This window comes from Doryrhamphus excisus, chromosome 2, assembly GCF_030265055.1.
Source record: "Doryrhamphus excisus isolate RoL2022-K1 chromosome 2, RoL_Dexc_1.0, whole genome shotgun sequence".
Classification (NCBI taxonomy): Eukaryota; Metazoa; Chordata; class Actinopteri; order Syngnathiformes; family Syngnathidae; genus Doryrhamphus; species Doryrhamphus excisus.
In genome coordinates this window covers 7,593,826-7,619,098 of record NC_080467.1, presented here as the reverse complement: position 1 = coordinate 7,619,098, position 25,273 = coordinate 7,593,826, and the positions used below count along the sequence as shown (strand labels likewise).

The window sequence follows — 25,273 nt, the reverse complement described above, 5'->3', positions numbered from 1 at the left end:
GCACACTCCCACCCTTCGCCACTCAGACGGGACTTTTTCAAGCATTAGCGGGGCGCCCTTGACCCGACACTTTCCTCTCCCAAAGAGACGTGAAGAAAATCTGGATCAAGACCTCAGAGCTTGAGGCCGTTTCACAAAGATGCTTTTTTGAACAAAGATCGGACCTTTTTGGTTTATTCACTGCAAATGCTTTCATGGCAAAGGTTCTATTTGGGTGGAAGAAGAAAGCAAATATCAAGAAATAAAAGCACCGTTTTAAAGCTTCTAAGCATATAACACACTATGTCCACCATAATGATGGCAGAACATAACATTTATTTTTAACAAAATAAAACTGCAGGAATAATTGTATCGCATTTAAATATATATGTATATGCTGCATGGCGGTCTAGTGGTTAGCGCGCGGACCTCACAGCTCGGAGACCAGGGTTCAATTCCACCCTCGAGTTTGCATGTTCTCCCCGTGCATGCGTGGGTTTTCTCCGGGTACTCCGGTTTCCTCCCACATTCCAAAAACATGCTAGGTTAATTGGCGACTCCAAATTGTCCATAGGTATGAATGAGTGTGAATGGTTGTTTGTCTATATGTGCCCTGTGATTGGCTGGCGACCAGTCCAGGGTGTACCCCGCCTGTCACCCGATGACAGCTGGGATAGGCTCCAGCACCCCCAGCGACCCTTGTGAGGAAAAGCGTTAGAAAATGAATGAATGAATGACATTTCTATATAATATTCAATAATGTAATGCAGGGCGGCACGGCGGTCTAGTGGTTAGCGCGCGGACCTCACAGCTAGGAGACCAATGTTCAATTCCACCCTCTGGCATTTCTGTGTGGAGTTTGCATGTTCTCCCCGTGCATGGGTTTTCTCCGGGTACTCCGGTTTCTTCCCACATTCCAAAAACAGGGGCCTCTCGCCCGATGACAGCTGGGATAGGCTCCAGCACCCCCCACGACCCTCGTGGGGAAAAAGCGGTAGAAAATGAATGAATGAATGAATGACATTTATATATAATATTCAATAATGTAATGCACTGTAATACCCACTTATTTATTTTCTATGTCGCTTATCCTCACTAGGGGGATGCGGGTATGCTGGAGCCTAATGACAATCACGTACACGTCCATTAGTTAAAAACAAATCAACATTTAGCTTGTATTTCATGTGCCATTGTAATGGAGCCTGGCTACATCCCTTAACATAACGCCATCCCATAATGACCGCCTTGAGCACAGAAACTAACATGATTGCCCAACAACCGCCATACTGTAAGTGCATGAGAGGAGACAACAATACCACAACTGTGTGTCCATCATCTTGCTGTCATAAGCTCCAAATATTATCTTCATATTGAGGAAGCACGGGCCGGCTGTCGGTCTCTGGCCTCCTTGGTGACATTTCACAGAAAGCAGAGATGAAAAAAAAAAAAAAAAGTGGATATTTATAGCGCTGCGACAATGGGCCATGCTCCAGCTTGTTGATAACAAGGTAATAATAAGAGAGACTCGGACTACGAGACCCTTGAGATGCCTTTGATTGAGAAAAGAGAAGAGCTGATGGCCGTTCCTGCAGCAACACAGGAAGTCCGAGCCGAGACCAATAATCACCTTTAATACTTGTGGGTGCAACGGAGAAGCAGCTGATTAACAATTTGAAACACGATGCGGCGTGTGTGTGTGTGCACTCACCTTGAAAGTGATTTATTAATTGTTTCTGCTTCTCATCCCGTGGTCCTACTTTGGACACAAAGCATGGCGCTGACCTTTTATTGCAATGCATGAGGCATCAATCACACGCAACGGCAACCACAAAGCCTTCTTACATGTTTTTGTTTGCTTCCGCTTCTGTCTTAGGTGGACTTTATACTTCATACAAAGCAGTTATTTGAGGAATTATGTGTAGAAATAAACACATTGTAGTGTTTAATTCACCCCGAAACTATCGATAGGGGAGGTGTTGCCACCCCGAGGGGTGGGCGCAAGGGACGGGGGTTTTCCGCTTCCTGTTGTGGTTGAGAGACGGGGCTTTCATGTCTCTATGTAGCAAAGAGTGCAAGTTAATGTTTGCAAGAAAAATAAAGTTTTCTCCCCAAATTCGACACTCCGCCTCAGACTCCAGTTCTTCGGCGCTTCACTGGTGACCCCGACAGTAGTCCCGAAGTGTTCGGAGCCACCCTAAAATTGCCGGAGTTCTGGGAATCAGCAGCGGTGGCGTGGTGGTTCGCACAGGCGGAGGCACAGTTCGCCGTCTGCGGCCCTGCCGGGCCAGGCGTGCCGGCCCCCGCGTGGACAATCTTGTCCCCTTCACCACACCCTTCTCCTCTGCTGCAAGCAGTGTGCACACGGCGGGGCCGGGGCGGTTGTCCCGCACGCACGGACGATTTTGACAATTGGTGAATTCTGGGGGGGACATAATTCACCCCGGAACTATCGATAGGGGAGGTGTTGCCACCCGGAGGGGTGGGCGCAAGGGACGGGGTTTTTTACTGTATATGCAGTCTTGGCTGCTGCTATTTGTAAATACAGTTTATATTATTTTTATTCCATTATGTTTTATTCATATTGCATTTTATTTTAAAGTGTCTTTTTTTTTCTTCTGCAATTGAGCTCCTTGAACCCAGCAGTTTTCCCTTGAGGCTCAATAAAGTCCGTCTAAGACCGAATCCATGCTCCATCCCCGCTCATATAGAGGATCTTTGTCCGGCGTAAACATATTGCTTATGTTTTAATTTATGACTTTATTAGCCAACACGTGCCCCCAGAACAGTCTGAACAAAGCCTCCAACTGCCATTGAAGGATGGCACAGATGTTCCAATTTGCCACTTGACACATTAATGGCCGCTAGCAGAAAACACACATCTGCCATCATTAGCAGCGAGAAGAGGGGGGAAATAAGCATTTTAAATGGCATTAATTGGTCATTTCCGCTCGACGTTTCTAATCAGCGCTATGTTGAAAAAGAAAGAACAACAATTGAGATGAATCAATAGTGAGATGCTGCAGTGAATGGAAGTCGGGTGGCGAGCTCGGTGCTTTCATAGAAGGGGTTGGTCTCATTCGAAAACAATCAATGCTGCTTAAATGATGAATTGACATTAAGGAGTATCTTCATTTACTAGCAACGGGTTGTTTTCCTCATTACCACAGGCAGCAAAATCATCCCTAATAAAGTCATGTCCCGATATGAATGAAAATGAAGTGTTTATGTATGTTTTCTTGTCCTAAAGAGACCATATTGCTCATTGTGGTAATTGTTTTCATCCCCCGTATTGCAGCAATTAAGTCGGCTTATATATGCGCACACTCTTGAAATAAAGAGACAATCTACTGCATGGTACGGCATGTTGTTTGTAAATGGAGATATTCAAGGCAAGGAGTCAATAAAATAAAATAAAAACTCATTCTGCATTAGCACAACCAATTATGAAATTGCACTCATCAGCTCTTTACTCCACTCAGTAATTATATTAACAACGCCTACACACGCTCCAGTAACGGGTACCACAGCAACAACAGACGATTTGGCTAAATACACGATAGCATTGCCGTTGTGTTTTCATGAGCCGCACGCCGCAGTCACAATCTAAAACGACCAATTTTCAACAGAGGGCGAGCGGCACGCAAATCACTTCGTCCATAAGTACGGATCACTTGCAAGCCGTCTGATGACCTCACTTCCTCTACGCGTTGGACACAGCCAACACATAGATGGGTGAACCGAAAAAAAACGAAAAAAAAACTTGTATGCTTTTTTTGTCAAAAACATTTAGGAAAATGTGTCTCAAAATGTCTGCCTTTAATTTTGGCTTTTCCACCACAGAAGGATATGTAAAGGGGGAGAAGTGTGATGATAACCATAGCATGAGACATTAAACTTTTTTTTGTCAAAAAAAAAAAGACGGGTGAACTGATACCGATAGTAGTGTACTCACTCATGCAGAATACACAGGTTCCCTTCATAGTTGGGCATAAGTCAACATATCGTAGTCGATATCGTAGTCTGGTATCGCAGTGTTGGAGTGAAAGCAATCTAATTCAACCGTAAACGCAGTCAAAGAAAGTCAAGGACTCTCCACTTGATACCGCGTCATTTCCCTCCCCCCGTTCTAAAAACAAATAAAATGACCTGCACCTGCATATTATCTTTCTGCCAACTTGCTACTCGACTGCACAACACATTCTCACGAATAGACGGACGCATGTCCAAAAGCTACGTCTCTCAATCCTAACCAAAAACTGTCTGGATGTGAGCCACAGCTACTGCGGCACAGACCTTGAAGTCGTATCAGAGCACCAAACCATGTGATTAGTGCCTTCTTAACTCGGAGCAAGAGAACAGCTGCCAATGAGAAAATGTGGGATGCATGCCAGGAAGCATCTGCATGATGCATTTATACAACCCTCCCCCCAACCACTCTACACCTTTACAAGCAGTCAGAACGGAGAAAACAAAACAAAACATGGAGAATAGGCGAATCGTGGTCCATGGCGAGGACTAATAAAGGAAATTAGGCTTTTACCCTTCCCCCAAGTGTACTATTGTCCCAGCATTAATGCCCAGTGGTGGAGAAATACCTGCATGGGTGGCTGTGAAATGATGCAGCTGTCACATTGGAATATGGATGAATATTCCCAACAAGCCTTAATTCCTCACCCCATGTCAGGATATGGGCACCAATACAAACGTACAGCGGAGAGGCACCAAGAAAGCTATCTCACTTAACAGTCAAAATACACCTTCAAAATGTGAGTTAGAATCCTGTAATGGTGGTAATAAATAAAAAAAAATAGCTGACCTTAATAAAATGATTGCATTGCATTTGCAACTACATCTTCTTTAACCGTAAGTACAGACATGATGGAGGATTCTGTAGCAATTAAAAGTTAGACAAATCAACAAACGGAAGGATTTTTGTATTTCTTTAACATTTCATTTCATCCACTGAAATATGTAAAGACATAATCTATGGTGAAATAAGTGTAAAAAGAAAAAAAATATACAGTATATTTTCTTATTTCCTATTTGTCAGATCGCCTGCAGTTTGTATCCATGGAAATAAACACTACATGTGAAGGTCAGTCCCGGTATCCCACAGGGTTCCGCGCTTGGACCTGTTCTGTAGTATCATTAGAAAGCTTCCACTGTCATGCAAGATGACACACAACTCTATTTATAAATGACACCTAATGAAACTAGTCAGACGTTCAAACTCCCTGCGAGTCTTGCAGACGTCAAGAGCTGGATGACCTCAGATTTTTAAACAGAAACAGAAATCATACTCTTGGTTCCCAGCACCTCGGAGTCAAGGTTGCAAATGATATAAACGCCCTAATTGGTCTTGCACTCTTGAACCTTGGCATCATGTTTGACCAGGATCGTTCTCTTAGTTCGCAAATATGAGATATGCTGTTAAGAACTGCAATTTCTCATCTATGAAACATAAAAAAATAAAGTTTCCCTGGCCTCACTGCACTTGTTACCTGTAAATTGTAGAATTGAGTTCAAAACGGTCCTCGTCACATAAAGCACGACACGGCCAGACCCCAGTACATCTTGTAGAGTCTAGTACCCTATCAACACAGTAGAATACTGCACTCCCAGAATTTACACCTACTTGCAAATCCTAGAATTATCAGAAGTAGAATTGCAGGTACAGTAAACCTCGGATATATCGGAAATTCGCTCACATCGGACAGATAAAAAAGAACCGATTTTTCTGTAATGCATTTCCAATAAAAATTCATTGCATATATCGGATTTTTTATAATTTCGCCTATTTCGGACAAAATCTCCAGTCCCGTTCCAATGCATTTCCATTAAATTTCCCTCGCATATATCGGATGGCCGCATCGTTATGCTAATCTTGTTGATGTCACTGGCTATTGTCTTTCTCCTGGCTCCAGATTTAGGACACATATAAAAGTGAGTGACGTCAATAATACTAGCACAGCAGTGAATGAGATCTTAACCTCACTATTGGAAATAACGTAGGCCTGACGGGCGTAACAGGGCCTAGCTTAATTAACAATTTGTTATGCTCAGAGTCCAATAAAGTTAAATTCTCATTACCTTACGTCTCTTTTCATTGCCCAGTCCAGGTACATTGGAAACATAGTCAAGGAAGTGCCTTTTTATAACGAATAAAATCTGATTTACGCATATACCGGATATAAATCCGATATATGCGTAAAACGGACATTTTCCGGTATACGCATGTAACGGATTTCGCTTATATCGGACAAAACCAGTGGGAACAATTGAATCCGATATATCCGAGGTTTACTGTATAACCTTTAGTTATCAGGCTCTTTTGTTAGGGAACCATCACCCTGACTCAATCCGGGGGATAAACACGCTCAAACAACTCAAAACTGACCTTTGTACTAAAGTATATACAGTACAGATTCCTCCTGAGACACTTAAATGTACCGTATGTGTCAGGGATACGCTTCCCTTGCTGTACTATCTACCCTCCCAGCAAATAAATGAATAAAATCTACATCTACGGTATGTTCATATGCAAGCTGCGCCATTACCGTAATGTCTTTATGGGACCTGCAACGTGAGCCAGTTTGAGAAAGCGAGAGGACAAACAGTCCTTCCTAAATAGCCCTATCACTTCCAGGAAAGAACCCAAGGAGAAGGCACATCGCAAACCCCCCATTCCTGCAAACGAGGCACATTTGGTGTCCCAACGGATGATCAGGCCACTCTAATGTCACAGCAGCACAGGAGGGAACATTAACTGCTGCTTTGCATGAGAAGCTTGTGGCAGACTGAAGGACTTTTCTTACCAGCTGGAAAAGGATCCTGTCTAAAGGTATAATGTAGTATGATGTAGCGAGCATTAGGAGCAGTTTAGGGAGTTATCATGTTGAACATCTGCACCCAGCCACGGACGACTCTTGAACATCACTGCAGGAGTACAATCGGCAAAATAGAAATGCAACCCAATTTTTCATGAGCTGATTAGAGAGTCAGCATGATTATTGCACAGGCATGCATTAGTTTGGCTGCAATAAAAGGCCACCAATTGTGCAGTTTAACGTGAAGGGGCATCTTCTTATGTTATCGACATCGAGCAATGCACTTATGCTCATATTCTAAAAAAAAGCCAATACTTTGTAGTAAAAGTCTTTCACAAATGTGAAGGACTTTTTACTTTACCTTTGACATTGTGTGCGTTGATTTGTGGCCGTCACTCAACCAAAAAAAAAAATAATAACCCCCCTACTGGATGATTAAACCCAACAGCAATTCAACAGCACCAGCAAGATTGATGACAAAAACAATAGCGGTGCAGTCAGAGAGCTTTACGAGAGCCGCAAAATTTTAATCGGAACTCATATAACGCTACTTAGGCAGCATCAATAATAAGCCAGACATGCCATTAACACTGTTATTTAACAACATATACACATTATTGACTATGAAAATCATTAAAGCTGCAATACTTTCCATGCATACTAATTATTTTTTCACATGATGGAGGTTCAGATTGTGAGGTTTTATGTGTGGCTATAGTTTTTTTTTGGGTTTATGGTTAAATTTTCAATTGCAACCACAAGAACATCCAAGTATAGCGCTTCCACTGTAGTTCTATATCGATATCAACAAAGATACAGAAAAGACTATAAAAAAAATCAAATCAACTTTATTTGTATAGCACTTTTCCTGCAAAGACATGCAACACAAAGTGCTTTACAGAATTAAAACAATTACCACAATTAAAAAGAAAAAAACAAAGAAACAAAAGAAAGCCCCTCCTTCCCATCCTCCATACTAGACACACACACACACACACACAATAACACAATCACACACAGTAAGTAGACATGGCATGGCATTGAGGATCAAGGAAACGCCACCTTTGGGGCCGTCCACACTGGGAGGAGCTGCAGGCCGTGCCATCGGGGGACCAGCACCCGGGCCCCCCGACTCTGACAGACGGGCAGACCCCCCCCCCCATTAAAGGGAAGAACCCCCAGCCGGCCGGGTCGAAGGGACCCAAGGATGGGACCCCCTCAGCAGACCCGACACAGCCCCCAGTGTGGAGGACCCCCCTGAGGAAACACTGGAGTTAAAAGCTGAAGACTAAGAGCATAAAATGGGACTAAAAAGATAAAAACATAACACTGGAGTTAAAAGCTGAAGACTAAGAGCATAAAATGGGACTAAAAAGATAAAAACATAACACTGGAGTTAAAAGCTGAAGACTAAGAGCATAAACTAGGACTAAAAAGATAAAAACATAACACTGGAGTTAAAAGCTGAAGACTAAGAGCATAAAATAGGACTAAAAAGATAAAAACAAAACACTGGAGTTAAAAGCTGAAGACTATGAGCATAAAATAGGACTAAAAAGATAAAAACATAACACTGGAGTTAAAAGCTGAAAACTAAGAGCATAAAATAGGACTAAAAAGATAAAAACATAACACTGGAGTTAAAAACTGAAGACTAAGAGCATTAAATAGGACTAAAAAGATAAAAACAAAACACTGGAGTTAAAAGCTGAAGACTAAGAGCATAAAATAGGACTAAAAAGATAAAAACATGAGAAAAGTTTAAAAGTATTAGTTAAAAGCCTGATTAAAAAGGTGTGTCTTTAATCTTTCTTTTAAAAGATACCACTTATCAAGGCTCACCTTTTACTCTTCAAAACCTTACTTTTGACCCAAGTGAGGGTTAAGCGGCAAAGAAGATGAACCAATGAATGAATCTCAGTGGTAGAACATTTGCTGGAACGTCTGTATTCTTTGCGCGTCCACAGATCCCCACTAATTGAGCGCTAAGCTGAGCAGCTCTAGGCTACAAGCTAAAAGCCGAAGCTGTCAACTGGCTGTCCAGTGAAACTCTTTAAAAGGCATCAAGGAGTGAGATTTACCAACGTACTTTCACGCAGCCTCCGCTGAATTGGTTGAGAAATGCGGTAATAGAAACCGATGAAAACGGTTTTACAAAAAGTGGTGGCCAGCTAATCACAGGGCACATATAGACAAACAACCATTCACACTCGCATTCATACCTATGGACAATTTGGAGTGGCCAATTAACCTAGCATGTTTTTGGAATGTGGGAGGAAACCGGAGTACCCGGAGAAAACCCACGCATGCACGGGGAGAACATGCAAACTCCACACAGAGCTGGCCGAGGGTGGAATTGAACCCTGGTTTCCTAGCTGTGAGGTCTGTGTGCTAACCACTAGACAGCCGTGCCGCCCCACTAAAAATGTTGCCAACTGAAAAGTACATAGAATGAATATCCTGAAAGTGTTGAACAGTTCGATTCTACGACATCTTGGGGTAGTGGGGTATAATCGATTAATCGGAACATCAAGCTCCAGATTAATTAGTTGCAGCCCTGATTTGGACTGTGATGTTTCGGTCCAGAGAAAAATTAAATTTGCACAAGCGTTTGGTTTGGTTTGTTTGTCTCTGATTGTCTGTTTGTTTTCGTACTTCGATTCTGCCGCTCTTTGACTAAGCGGGGTTGCAATACGCAGCTGTGGCCGATTCCCCATCAGCACCGCAGCTGCCTCAAGGAGATGTCAGATTGTTGCAGCTCGTGCTACTCCCACTTCCCAAAGCCTATGTCAAGTTCCTTTGCATCTACGGCAGGGGTCTCAAACTCAAGCAACCTGGGGGCTGCTGCTGGGCCGCAGGAAGTATTCCACAAAAACATAAACAAAATAAAAAAATATAATACATAGTTGAGTTGCTGGGAATATCTCTGGCTTTCCAACATGCCTTACGGCACTTGTTTGGTAAAAAGTTGAGTTTAGAGTTAACAAAGTTGTTGTTCATTATTCCCCATGGCAGTACTGTGTTTACTTACTTTACATGTTGTGTTGTCACTTTTGTGTCCACGCTGTAATAGAACTTATTGTTAAGTATCCAATGATCAAATATATTTTTGTAACATGAATCCCAAAGAAGCATCACAGCAGAATGTACAGCCACAGTTATGGGCGTTGCCCCATACTGTCAACAGTCGATGTTGGACAGCTAGAAATGTCAGTTGGCAGTTTATCTGTACTTTACTGCCATTTTAAATACTATAGGTGGTATCCCATGTATAATATAGTCCAATGATGATTAGAGTGCTAAACTTTTTTTTTTTAATTCACTATTTCTTGAACTAACAGCTTTTCATTAGCACACTTAGCAGGTGACTTGAACCACTTAACCCTGCGTGCAAAGACTGACTATGTTAAAGCTTCCCTGGAACAAAGCGCACATTAATCACACATCCAAGCCACTTATCTAATATCTCCAGCTTTAAAGGGAAACTGCACTTGTGGGGGGAATTCTGCTCATACTATAATGCAACATGTTTATGTGGGACATGAACACAGATTTTGGTGTTTTCTAAAGATATACAAACAGACAAAAATAAATATTCAGCCTATAAAGACTTCTTAGAAAACTCCAAAAAGCGGCAACATTGCTCCAATTACATATAATGTAATATTATATGTAAGGTGGCCATTGGTGAAATACATTAAAACAGACCGTATTTGCAGGAACCACAAAATCCAAAAAAATAGAGCTGAATAGGTGCAGATTCTAGAAAATCTAGAAAGTGTGTGTGATGGTTATGGTGTGTAGCTGCTCTATAGGAGTCCACAACTCAACACAAAGGACCGAAAATCCATCTATCATTTATTTATGTAGCACATTTTTGACCCTGAATTACTATAAAACTCATGAACTACTGGATTATCTTCTATATTTCAAATTCATTAACATAATAAGGTTTGTGTTTTTTAAGTGTGCATGGGGGTACATGGCTGAGGGGGTACGTGACTGTGAAAGGTCTGGGGGGGTACGTGACTGTGAAAGGTCTGGGGGGGTACGTGACTGTGAAAGGTCTGGGGGGGTACGTGACTAAGAGGTCTGGGGGTATACATGACTGTAAAAGGTCTGGGGGGGGGGGGTACCTGACTGTAAAAGAAAAGTCTGTGAGGGGGGGCACGTGACAGTAAAAGAAAAGTCTGGGGCGTACATGACAGTAAAAGAAAGGTCTGGGGGGGTACGTGACTGTAAAAAGTCTGGGCGGGGGGTTACGTGACTATAAAAGGTCTGGGGATGGTACATGACTGTTAAAGCTCTGGGGGGGACATGACTGTAAAAGAACCACCGGACTAATGTGTATAAACCCATAAAACCTGGTTGGAGTTTTTGGAGGCATTTCAATAGCGGCCTCTGTAGGCGAGGTGGGCGTGTCCCATTCCAGGTAGTAGTGAGCTGTGAGAAAGACGTGTATTCATGTCTCACACAAGGATTGTTGATGATACGTAAAATTCCCAAAAAGTATTGTTCTCCTTTAATGTCAGAGTCAGAAACTACAGGGCCAACATGTATTATATGCACGGTGCAATAAACTGCATGTGTACAAAGGTGACAGAAACAATTAAAACTGAGAGCAATTAAAAAGTAGCGCTTGCCACGCAGGGAACATTCATCTCTCCAACGGTCCCTATCCCACACTTTTTCTTTTCTTCTTCCTGGATGACCCGCCTCCCCGAGGGCCATACATCACCCATGACTGTTTAATTATAAGAGGACCATTTGGACCGTGCAGAGGGGTGCGCTTGGATGAAAATAGTTCCTGAAGAATAAAACATGACCTCGGGCATATGGCCAGTTACAGCAAATGAGCCAGGATGATTGAAAAACTTCACGGAAAAAAAGATGGCCCGATTGGCGGAAAGTCCAGGTCGTCAATGGAACATGTCTAATTGCCATTGTGCGTTGTGGTTTCAGGGAGGGGGGGGTTATGTTTCATGATGTAACATATAAGGGACTCGAAATTGTCGGCCATTATTGTATGTCATTTTGGTCAAATATGACCTATCCTCCCTGTGAATATGTAAATATACCATTTGCTATTTTTCATAAAATAACATATCTGTCGGATTTTTGAGTGACTGGAAGAAAACCTCTGGGAGAATTTGTTTCGTGCCACCAGTTTGTTTTGCGTATAATTATGAAATAAATTGTCTTTTTCATACTTTTTGTCTATATAAAAAATACTGTTTTCTATTGTGTTTGATGTTATTGGTTGATATAGTATTATTAGTACTAATGTGGAATATTTGTGAATATTTGTTTTGCTTTTATTTTTGCTGAACTCGTGATGTAATTTGTAACCAAAATAAATTGTTAGACGTTGAATATAAGATGCATTTTTTTTAAAGAATAAGGTAAAATTCCAGTAAAATATTGTTTTTGTTGAGTTTTTTTCTTGTCCTGGTGTTGTCATCCCCCAAAGTATTGCGTTTTAATGGTAACATTACACATTTTTTACATCTTTACAGACGCTTTGAATCAAAAAAAGAGATGGTAGATTTCCTGAGCATTTTTGGTTCATACTACAGATACAGAAATGTATCAGAAAAGTATCTACTTATATTCAGGTCAATATGGTATTAAAAGTTTTTGTGTTTTTTTTTAACGACTGCTCTAATTGGTAGCTGTGAGGGACGTGCCGAGCCCCGTCGTGTTCGTTCGTCCTGGCGTCAACGACAGCTTACCATTTTGTACCTCAAGTCTTTTGGACTTAACTTCAAAGACGATGATGTGTAACGTTAATACACCTCTGGGATTCCCACTTCTTCTGTGTGTTTCCATGGCAACAGCACTGTACGCATTGTCACTTCTTACCTTTCACACTACACCTGTATGACAATGACAAAAAATATGTAAGGAGCGAATCACCTTTTCCGTCATTTTTTTGTCATTAAACATTGGGAACTGTTTGAATGCTTTCATGTTTTAACAATGATGAAATGCTTACCTTGGAACTTCCATACAAATATTGGCATATTGGTTTTATATCAGTATTGTTTTTCTGCCAATAACTACAATACACGGCCATGATAATGATCATCTCCACATGGTGATAGGGTGAAATGTAGTTCATATTTTGCAGCATTCATCTGGGACGGGCGCCAGCTTTCCTGTGACTAATGAGGACAAGCGGTATTTAAAAAGGTTGACTATTTTGCAGCATATTTTAACCAGAAATCCAACCAGCAATAGTGCAAAAACAATGGGACTGTTTTAGTGTCAAATAACTGAAACTGGATTTTCTGACACTGACATTATTTTAAAATTATTCAGAAAATACAGAATCGCTTGTGTCTCCAGTCAGTTTCAGTGGCAGATTACTATCACTGCCCTTTTCCATTGATAGGACACGGATGGACTAATTGATTATGCATCAGTATTATTAGTTGTAGTAGTTATTCTGTATTATTGAAAGTCGGCGCTGACCTCACAGCTAGGAGACCATGGTTCAATTCCACCCTCCGCCATCTCTGTGTGGAGTTCTCCCCGTGCATGTGTGGGTTTTCTCCGGGTACTCCGGTTTCCTCCCACATTCCAAAAACGAGTCCAAATTGTCCATAGGTATGAATGTGAGTGTGAATGGTTGTTTGTCTATATGTGCCCTGTGATTGGCTGGCCACCAGTCCACGGTGTACCCCGCCTCTCGCCTGAAGACAGCTGGGATAGGCTCCAGCACCCCCCGTGATCCTCGTGAGGAAAAGCGGTAGAAAATTAATTAATTAATTCATTAAATGAAAGTGATCTGTTTCATATTTCTTTTCTTTCCTATTTTCCTTTTTTTTTACTTCAAAGCGATTACGTTTATTTATTCGGACACTTTTGCTGAGCTGCCAAAAAACGTGAATTTCTCTGGGAGACGAACAAAGTGAAGCTCAAGTTGAATATTAATATCAAATTGATAAATAGCATTCATAGCTCACCTATTTTTTTGTGTGCATCATTGCACTTTTTCTGCACTTTTTCTTTCATGTCCTGATCTACCTGCCGGTGTGACGTCCTCCCAGACGCTTCTCTTAGAGGCTAACAATGCAATGAATTACATTACGTTTGCTTCCTTTCGCTCTACCGCTCTGTGACTATAATTCCGAAGTCATGGCTTCTGTGAAGAGACAAAAAGACTTGCGGTATAGAATACTAAGCTGTCAATTACGGTATGTACCACTGCAGTGGGGATCAGCACATCCATTGCTGATACAGATTAGGACACCAGTTCAGCAAAAACTAAATAAAAAAAAGCTTGACTGAAACCTCATTTGAACCATATGCAGTCATCGCTCAGCACAACAAGGTTCGAACATCACGCCCTCACTCTATGTTTTTTTTTTTTTCCCTAAATTAATGAATTACCATTTTATGGTTGGATCTTTAGTCCAAAATACACAGACTAAACAACTGTTCCATATTCTGGATCTAACATAAGCATTTCCAAGCATAAACATAACTAAATGCAACACAAGAAGTTTATAAACTGTAGTTTACTCCGGCCACTAGGTGTCACTAGCAACACGCTAGACAAGAATTGTTGTTGGAATTAACAGGCACAATAATTCATTCATTCATTTTCTACCGCTTTTTCCTCACGAGGGTCGCGGGGGTGCTGGAGCCTATCCCAGCTGTCTTCGGGCGAGAGGCGGGGTACACCCTGGACTGGTCGCCAGCCAATCACAGGGCACATATAGACAAACAACCATTCACACTCACATTCATACCTATGGACCATTTGGAGTGGCCAATTAACCTAGCATGATTTTGGAATGTGGGAGGAAACCGGAGTACCCGGAGAAAACCCACGCATGCATGGGGAGAACATGCAAACTCCACAGAGATGGCCGGGGGGGGAATTGAACCCTGGCCTCCTAGCTATGAGGTCGGTGCCAGGCACAATAATAATCATCATAATCATAACGAGCTATAACTGGAAAAAAAGTTTTCATTTGAAGTATTACTCTGTGTGGTTTGCTTGCAGAAATTTATTTTATGTTAATAACGCTTGGCATCAAACTATTCTCCCGCAGTGGCTCAGCTTCTCTTTCTGTCCCACACACACCAGTAAGTTGGAGTGATGCAACCGGGACAGAGAAAAAAAACTACTATATACGATTATAACACTACTACTACTACTACCTTCAGGGAGACTAAAAAACAGTTTCTTTCCTCGAGTCATCATCTCCCTCAACAAGACATAACCATGTAATCAAGGCAACCAATCGTCCTCTACAATGTAGACCAGGGGTCTCCAACTCATGGCCCATGGGCCAAATGCGGCCCGGGAGACGCTAGTTTGAGGCCCCCACCTTGATACCAAAGTTTAATGTTGAAATGACAGCTTAAAGCTGTGTGCACACCGGACACAATTAACATGATTTTGCCCCGCCCATACTGTTACCCTACCCTGTTACGCTTTGGATTAGCAATGAAGCTAAAGGCTTATGACGCTGGGTACAAATAAATGCAGGAAATGATTTGGAATAAAAGGGAAAATACACGTCAAGATAAAGCATCTCATCAAACATGTTGTTAAAGTTACGATGCTGCTCCCAGATGGAACGGAGTACGATGCTAACTTGCTAATTGGGTAAAATTATTAAGTTTCATTAATGTTCATGTTAAAGGTTAAATCACTGTTAATACTGTACATTTGAATTTGAAAAAAATAATTTCTCTACCAACTGTATGTGGTTTCTTACATTTTTCTTATTTGCTGTTTTATTATTATTTCACTTATTTATTACTGATTGATTTATTGTCTTTATTCTTAATTTGTTTTTTTCTAATTATCTTATTTTGTGTATAGAAAAATAAAAATTAAGATATTTGAGAACAGTGGAATGTTTTATCAGATCTTTTGTTGTGGAAAACTGGAACCAAAGTACTGAAAAAGTGTAGGGTATAGCAGAAGCAAAAGCATTGAAGATAGTTTTTTTTATTGATTTTTTTTCCAGTTTTTAATAAATGCGTTTTGGTTTTTTTTTTGAAAACCTGATGCAGCCCGGCTTCACCCAGAACTTAGCTCCGGTGGCCCCCAGGTAAATTGAGTTTGACACCCCTCATGTAGACCCTTTGTTATTTATTATTCTAATTCTCCTATTTTTTTCTTTATTTATTCTTCTAATTTCTATATTTTGTACTGTCATACTGTCTTGCACTGAAAATGGAAGTGCTGCAATTTCATTCTACTATATGTCAAATGACAATAAAGGGCATTCTGATTCTGATACTACTACTAGGGCGCTACAGTATCCTTGAATATGTTCAAGGACGGATAGGTTATTTTCATTCCTGTATATTTAATTACTGTATTTCATGTCCTCTGTGTTGTGTGGGTACATTAAAGGTGACTTAAGAGTTCATTGAGGTAGAAGATTCAATTTACACCACAACTTGACTTGATGACCACTTGTAATATTTCAGTTTAATATTTTGCAAACTGAGGTCCACCTGTTGCTTGGAGATAGTTGGAGGAGTAGGAGGAGGAGGAGGAGAGAAGGGAAACGGCCAAGAATGAAGGCTTGAGGGGGTGGAAGAGTGACAGTCAACTGCCTGGATGAATAGAGTCCTCACACCGGAGTCTGGCCCTGAACTGACAGTGGCGCACATAATGATGTTCACTCCGATCGCCAGAGGACACCTTCCGGCTGCGAGGCTCTCCACCAACCTTTGCTACTCCAGCCGCCTCCGTGAGATTCTCCGTAGAAGACGTTGAAATATGGTAATTGTTGTAATTACAGTTGGGGCTGTAAAGCTTACTTTTTGGACTTTAATAATGATCAAGAGTACATGAGAAAGGAGTAGTAAGGAGTAAACCTCTCACCTGAGGTCATTGTAAACATGCAACATACATGAGTTCCAACAGCCGACTAGTGCAAATACCGTTTTAAAGCACACGCAGAGCTAGATAGAGCTGCTGGATGAAAGGAGCTGGCTAACTGCAGTTTCCGACTTACCATAACGGAGATGTGCAGCAGGTGCATGTGTTCGTGCAGCACGTGCGCAGGTTCCCGTGCGGACGCTTGTGTCGTTTGGGCCACCAGCTCCGATTCGGTCATGGACACGTGGAAGTACAGCGTCCCGTTTTCCAACCACTGCTGTTTCCAGTGCACTTGAGAAATGTCCTCCTCCGTCCCAGACATCTCTGCGTGATGAGAGGACATATTTAGTGACTATTGGACACCGCTACATAATTCCATGTTCTATCTCGGAATTCATTCATTCATTCATTTTCTACCATCTTTTTCCTCACAAGGGTCGCTGGGGTGCTGTCTTCGGGCGAGAGGCAGGGTACACACTGGACTGGTCGCCAGCCAATCACAGGGCACCACATATAGACAAACAACCATTCACACTCACATTCATACCTATGGACAATTTGGAGTCACCAATTAACCTGATGTGGGAGAAAACCGGAGTACCCGGAGAAAACCCACGCATGCACGGGGAGAACATGCAAACTCTACACAGAGATGGCCGAGGGTGGAATCGAACCCTGGTCCTCCTAGCTGTGAGGTCTGCGCGCTAACCACTCGACTGCCATGCCACCCTATGTCGGAATATTACTTCTAAATAAGATGTTCTGTTGTCATGAAGTCGGCGCAGTAAGAATTACTGGCAAGCGTTGCTTTTCTTTCTTTCGCTCTCTTTCAGATAAAGATGCTTTCAGCTTGTTGGTATTGGACGGAGATTTGTTTGGCTAAGTGGCACAAATCAAAAGCCTTTACGGGTAAAATGAATGTGTCATGTTTCTGTTAATAGCGTTTCCTGACTTTCTTTCCAGATGAGGGAGGAAAAATATCCACTAATGGGACGACAGTAGCTTTATCACAATCATTGAATGGTGCGGTTGCAGAAAAAATAAGCAGTCTCTCCATCCAGTGTCATCTTCTTATCTGTAGTACTCATCTGCAATATAAGCCAATAAAAAAAAGCCTTAGCTTGGGGCCTGTATCTGCTATTGGGAAGCCAATATGAAAAGAAGGAGCTGGAACCGTTTAAAAGCAGTGCAGAGGTGATAAATGTGAAACAAAAGCGCTACACCAGGTATACAGTCCAAGCTCTGCATTATCATGTGTGTCAGTCATCATATATACATACGTGTACCCTACAACCAGGACACGTTGACAATGCTTACATCAGGGAAAATGGAACAAATTCAATGTTGACCTAGTTAGCAGCTGCTACTTAAGTAAAAAAATAAAATAGGCAAGCCAGGCTGGACCATTGCGTTTTGAAGGGGATAGCACAAGCCCAAGGGAGAATCCGCCTCGAGACGAAAATGACACTAGCCACGTTTACATGAGGAGTTTTTCTCTTTCCGAATGGAATCTTTCCGAATTACCTTTCCGAAAGCAATGGTATACATGGAAAGGAATATTCCAATCGCGTGTCTACATGCGCCGCTATAATCAACCAGAATAGTCAATGCCACATGTTACATTTGTTCACTTCCTGCTTTCCATAATACAGTTTATAGCGGTGCATGTAGACAATAATTGGAATATTCCTTTCCATGTATACACTGCTTTCTGGTACGTCATTGGGAAAGATTCCATTCGGAAAGAGGAAAATCTCCTCATGTAAACGTGGCTAATGGCATTAGCTCACCAGCTAATCTGTGGATTGTGTGACTTTCTAACTGGTGCTGGAGATAAAGCAGTAGTGGTGACGGATTAGGGGCCGGTATTAGTCATGTAGGCCGGGTGACAAGGGAGCAGACACCCTGTGACATCTATCATCAGCGGCAGGTAGCAAATGACAAATGGCGCCGAACGTGGCTTGTTATTAACCTGCCGACTCCGGGCCGGAGGCCATGGCGACAGGGGAGGCTTCGCGGAGCTCTTTCCTTCAGGTGCAGGCAGGGTGCATTGTGGGAGGCAGTCGTGTCAGACAATGACAGAGATTATCTCTTACAGCCGTGAGACAAAATAACAAGCCAGTACAAAGGACTTGAACACTAGATAGGGTCCTAATATTTCATGAAGTCATCGTCACATTAATAGGGCGTTGAAGCACAACAAAGCACTAATTGGGTGCCACAATTGGAGGCGCCGTTGATTCATTTAAAAACTGGATTATAGTTTTAAAAAAAATACAGTATTTTCTGGACTATAAGTCGCTCCGGAGTATAAGTTGCACAATGCCAAAAATGCATAATTAGGTAGAAAAAAACATACATAAGTGGCATTGGAGTATAAATTTGCAGGAACAGCCAACCTATGAAAAAATTATACATGTATAATACATTTATAATGTATATATTATATGCTATATTATATATATATATATATATATATATATATATATATATATATATATATATATTATATTATATTATATTATATTATATTATACTATATAATTCCTGCCAATTTATACTCCAATGCCACTTATGTATGTTTTTAAATAAATAATAATATATTTATAATTTTATTTATAATTTTATGTTATATAATATATAATATATAATAAATAAATATTATATATTATATTATACAATTCCTGCAAATTTATACTCCAATGTCACTTATGTATGTTTTTAAATAAATAATAAAATTATAAATAAAATTATAAATATATTATGTTATATAATATATAATAAATAAATATTATATATTATATTATATAATTCCTGCAAATTTATACTCCAATGCCACTTATGTATGTTTTTAATAAATAATAAAATTATAAATAAAATAAACAAATAAAATTATAAATATATTATATGTTATATATATTATGTAAATATATATAATATATCATATCTATATTTATAATTTTAGAATTATATAATATATACGGTAAGTATGGCGATCCCTCATTTATGGTGGTTAGTTGGTTCCAGACCCGACCAAATGTAAACAGCATTGTAGCCAGGACTTATGTAACTTATATAAAAAAACGCATTAAAGCAAGAGTCCAGAACATTGAGAAAAAAAGACATCTCTTTATTTCTTTTCCACCTTTCTTTTAATTAAAAACAACATTTTAAAAAATATAAACATAAATGTCAAAACCTATTCAGAGTTTCTCCCGTCTCATTAAAAATAAGGTTTCACAAAATAATTGATTGTGCTAAGAAAAACAATAACGCAACAAAGTGCTGCCATCGCATGCGAAGCATAAGAAAACCTCAGCATGAATGGAATTACTGCCATTTCTGCTTGAACTACATCAGAAAAACGATAACATAATATATATAATTGTTGCTTGTTTTTCCTTCCAGTCAAATAAAAATGTGATACAAACAGTTTGAGCAGCATTACTAATTTCCTGTGTGGTTATTTCAGCATGAAATCATCTTTTATTCACCTCAAATACTCTGAAGGCACATTGTCTCCAGATGTAATAAACCTTTGCGAGACCTGTGCTTTTTTTGTGCTGACTGGCGCGTACGATAACATTTAGTGGCGTGTGAAGATCTTAAAAAGCTTTAACTGGCGGCTGGCTTCTTTCTACGGACCGACGCCGACTGATCCTTCACCTTCCCTCCAATTAAAGCAAGTTTTTTTACGCCACGCCAACGCAGATTGAGCTGTCCCCTCGCCTTCTTCAACAGAGCTTAAAACGCTCCTGTCATATTCGCTGTGGACCATCGCTCTGCTGGCTTGGAATAACCGATCCATATTATAAATGATTTTTCTGGTGGAAAGATTGTACGTTTCTATTTTCTGGTTCTGTTGTCTATGTTTGTACAAAGTTATGTAGATGAGGTAGTTCACCTTCTTGTGTTTCTATGAGTTCTGTCATTGGGCGCCGAGCCAGACGTCACTGGGAAAAGAGGTGTGCGTGGCCTCCGGGTACCGCATATTCATTAGCAGGACCTTTATTATTGTGTGTGTGTGTGTGTGGCCGAAGCCAGATTGCGTCCAAGGACAAGCCACAGGAATCCATTAGTAAATTTTTGTTGGAAAACTGGAATTGACTCCTTGGATCACAAAGAACATGTGTTACATGGTGAGGTTTGAATCCTAGCAACACTGTTAGTAAGTTTTAAGGGAATTTACAACAGTCAAGATTGTCCAAAAAAAAACAAGAAAATGGCAACAGAAATAATTCATTCATTCATTCATTCTCTACGGCTTGTCCAAACGAGGATTGCGGGGGGTGCTGAAGCCTATCCCAGCTGTCTTCGGGCGAGAGGCGAGAGAGAGTACACCCTGGACTGGTCGCCAGCCAATCACAGGGCACATATAGACAAACAACCATTCACACTCACAATTGGAGTTGCCAATTAACCTAGCATGTTTTTGGGAGGAAACCGGAGTACCCGGACAAAACCCACGCATGCACGGGGAGAACATGCAAACTCCACACAGAGATGGCCGAGGGTGGAATTGAACCCTGGTCTCCTAGCTGTGAGGTCTGCGCGCTAACCACTAGACCGCCGTGCCGCCCCCATTAGTAAATTTTTGTTGGAAAACTGGCATTGACTGGATCACAAAGAACATGTGTTACATGGTGAGGTTTGAATCCTAGAGAACATGCAAATTCCACACAAAGATGGCCAAGGGTTGGATGCAACTGAAATAATCTGTAATCTTAATATGGGAGCATCTCCAACTGTCAGCATCGAAAAGCAAATATACAAATATATATTTGTATATTAATGTTCTGCGAGATTGTCAATCAGCCAATCCAGAAATAGTTTCAGTTTCAGATTCAGTGACCACTGTTGCTTTAAAGAAAGCGAGAATGGCAAAACGCCTGGACATAAAATCCCCAATAAAGCCGTCTTAGTTTGACTAAGTCGTCATATTCCCAAATAAAACACAGCTCAAATTTGAAAACGTGATATTACAATCCCTCTTTGCACTTTACTTTTTTTAAACATCATCAATTCACATGATCTAATTTTTCAGTCTGACATTCAAACAGTCAAAACCCGAATTTCAGTGACTTTTATGATAACATATAAATATGTTATAGTTGATTAGAATTATGGGCGGCACGATGGTCGAGTGATTAGCACGCAGACCTCACAGCTAGGAGACCAGGGTTCAATTCCACTCCCCTGTGTGGAGTTTGCATGTTCTCCCCGTGCATGCGTGGGTTTTCTCCGGGTACTCCGGTTTCCTCCCACATTCCAAAAACATGCTAGGTTAATTGGCCACTCCAAATTGTCCATAGGTATGAATGTGAGTGTGAATGGTTGTTTGTCTATATGTGCCCTGTGATTGGCTGGCGACCAGTCCAGGGTGTACCCCGCCTCTCGCCCGAAGACAGCTGCACCCCCACGACTCTTGTGAGGAAAAGCGGTAGAAAATGAATGAATGAATGATTAGAATTATGTCGTAGAAGTACTGTAAACTTAAAAAAAAAAACTTGTGCTGTTTTTGCAAAGAAAGGTTGATATTTGACATGACTTCCTGTAGTCCTAAACTACTTGAAAGGACAATGAATGCAACGCCGAGATGCAAACGGTTGGTGTACTAACTAGCTTAAGTACCAAAAACACATTTACACACAATACTCCTTCAAAAGCTGGGATAGGCTCCAGCACCACCCGCAACCATTGTGATGAAAAAGCGGTAGAAAATGAATGAATGAATAATTCACATGATCTATGTTTTCAGTCTGACATTCAAACAGTCAAAACTTCAATTTCAATTAACCAGACCGTAGATAATCAGGTGATTTTTATGATAACATATAAATATGTTACAGTTGACTAGAATTACTGTAAACTTAAAAAATATATATTGTGCAATACTCCTTCAAAAGCTGGGATAGGCTCCAGCACCACCCCAACCCAAAAAGCGGTAGAAAATGAATGAAAGAATGAATGAATGAACTCCTTCAACAGAGAATGGATGAAACGCTAACATGCTAGCAAACGTCAACGCTAGTGTTGTTCCGCTAGCATCTCCAAATAACTGCTAGTGTATTTCATCCATGAAATGTAATGTGTTAGCGGCAACGTCTACAATAGGAGCGATGCATCATTTTTTTTTGTTTTTTTAAATGAAGCCATCTGTGTGGTATCACTTTGCATCGCGTGGGAGGAGATGTGCCAAAATGGAGGAGGTCACCCACAAACAAAGCTGTTTAGATGGAATAGTCTGACTCACACATGGAACTTTTTTGTTTTTGTTATGGTTAAAAATAATTTGAATTTAAGCAGCACTTCAGGGCTTGATTTGTTGTCATCGGGCAGCTTTTGTGACATATTACATGTTTTTTCCCTTGTCTTTGTTTCATTTCGGGATGCTTTTTGCTGTTGTTTTAATTCTGGTCCACAACTTTGGTTCTTCCCGTTTAATCCAAAGTGAACTGAATCACACCAGGGTTCGTTTGTAAGAAGATCAAGACACATCTGCCCAGCGTCTAGGTCCACAGTGGACCAAACGGACCACACAAGCCGAGCAAACAGACCAGAGTTCATTTCAGCCAAACCAAACATGACAAGTGTGAACACGCCCTTAGGTGTCGGAGATCCACCATGATTATCAGGCTCAATCGGGCGGCAGGTTGCCGGTGTTTTAAAATAAAAATGTCAAGGTTGAGCCGATGCCTCCAGCTCGCTGACAGACAGCCGGGCGTGGGCTCCCGACATGACAAATTGCGGCGCATTCCGGTGTTCGCATGTTTGTAGTTCCCCACCCACCCACAACCGAGGTTCCCAGTAGGTTTTGGTGTTTGTTAAAGGTGATCATAGAGCTGACACGCTCGCTGATTGTTCAAGGCTGACAGCTCTGTGACAGTTTGTCAGCCCGGCAACAAGCCCGTGTCATCAGCGTTTACCAGGATGAAAGCTGGCACCCCGAGGGCACTTTGCAGCGAATTGCTACATACGTGGTAGAATTCCAAAAAAAAAAAAAAAATGTCTTCCACCAACTGCTGGCTCATTGTGCCTATGGCGTTGATCTGTGACAGTACAGAAGGCGAGCGGAGTTTCAATAATTCATTTGAGAAGGAGGAGGAATGGATGGATTCATCACTTTCAAAGCCCAAAACAGAGGGAGTGATGGGAGAGGTCAGCACAGGTGGAGCAAATATGGAGCAAGAGTGGAAAGTATCAGAGAGTTTCATTTCAGCTCGGTATTCCCAACTCTCTGAATGTCAATCAGCTGTCAGCAATCAATCAGCACCGTCGCTGCAAAGGAGGGTGTGTTTACCCCATATCGTCTACTGCTCCAAGTATTCTTCAAATCATCATTATTATATTTATTCATTCATTCATTCATTCATTTTCTACTGCTTTTTCCTCGGGGTGCTGGAGCCTATCCCAGCTGTCTTCGGGCAAGAGGCGTGGTATACCCTGGATAAGGGTATATATATATACCCTATATCCATATATATATATATACCCTTATATGTGCCCTGTGGGGCACATATAGACAAACAACCATTCACATTCACATTCATACCTATGGACAATTTGGAGTCGCCAATTAACCTAGCATGTTTTTGGAATGTGGGAGGAAACCGGAGTACCCGAAGAAAACCCACGAATGCACAGGGAGAACATGCAAACTCCACACAGAGATGGCCGAGGGTGGAATTGAACCCTGGTCTCCTAGCTGTGAGGTCTGCGCGCTAACCACTAGACGGCCGTGCCGCCCTATTATATTTATTAGTAGTGAAAATAGTAGGACAAGTCATATACAATATTCATTTAGCACACCGACATGAACATAGGACAATATTTTTTCATGAAGAACGAAAAGTCAAGAAAAGTCTGAAAAATACGGCTCATTTTACATTTGGATCTGCAGATTTATACATGAAAACCATGGAAACGGTCTTTCCAACTTTTCTTCCTGTCACTCACACATACCAGTGTATTGTTTTGTATTGCTTGTATTGTTGTGATTGCATGGTCGCCGCTGGATAGACGGGCTGGGGCAGTCAGGAATCGACCTCTGGTAACGGAGTGCCCACATCCAAGATTTGAGATACAAGCCAATGTAATCTGATCAGTGTTGGATCGGTTGGATCAGTAGATCCCTACGTTTTTGTGTGACTTTACCTTAAAAAATACCCATTGTTTATAATCGGTGGGAGGGAAGTTAAAAAAAATAACAAATGAATGCAGGCTGCACAGTGGTCGAGTGGTTAGCGTGCAGACCTCACAGCGAAGACACCCGAGTTCAATGCCACCCTCGGCCATCTCTGTTTTCTCCGGGTACTCCGGTTTCCTCCAAAATTCCAAAAACATGCTAGGTTAATTATACATTGTACGAATGGTTAGCATGTTGGCTACACACGAATGGTTAGCATGTTGGCTATACAGAAGATCGGAGAGATTGAATCTGCGTGCGTAGCTTTTCTCCTGGGACTGCTAACATGCTAGCATGTTAGCTTGTTAGCCACTCCAAATTGTCCATAGGTATGAATGTGAGTGTGAATGGTTGTTTGTCTATATGTGCCCTGTTATTGGCTGGCCAAAATGGATGGCTGGGAGGACGTCTATGTTTGTGGTAATA

The 25,273-nt window shown here is 41.3% G+C and overlaps 1 protein-coding gene across 3 annotated transcripts in view; it reads right to left on the bottom strand.

The window, feature by feature from the left end:
* Nucleotides 1-25,273, bottom strand: part of LOC131103025 (astrotactin-2-like) — a 239,522-nt gene that overhangs the window by 148,359 nt on the left and 65,890 nt on the right. For all 3 annotated transcript variants that reach the window (XM_058048873.1, XM_058048853.1, XM_058048863.1), the window contains one exon: nucleotides 16,799-16,986. In XM_058048873.1, the coding sequence (XP_057904856.1) occupies nucleotides 16,799-16,986 (188 nt within the window). The remainder of the gene's footprint in view (nucleotides 1-16,798; nucleotides 16,987-25,273) is intronic.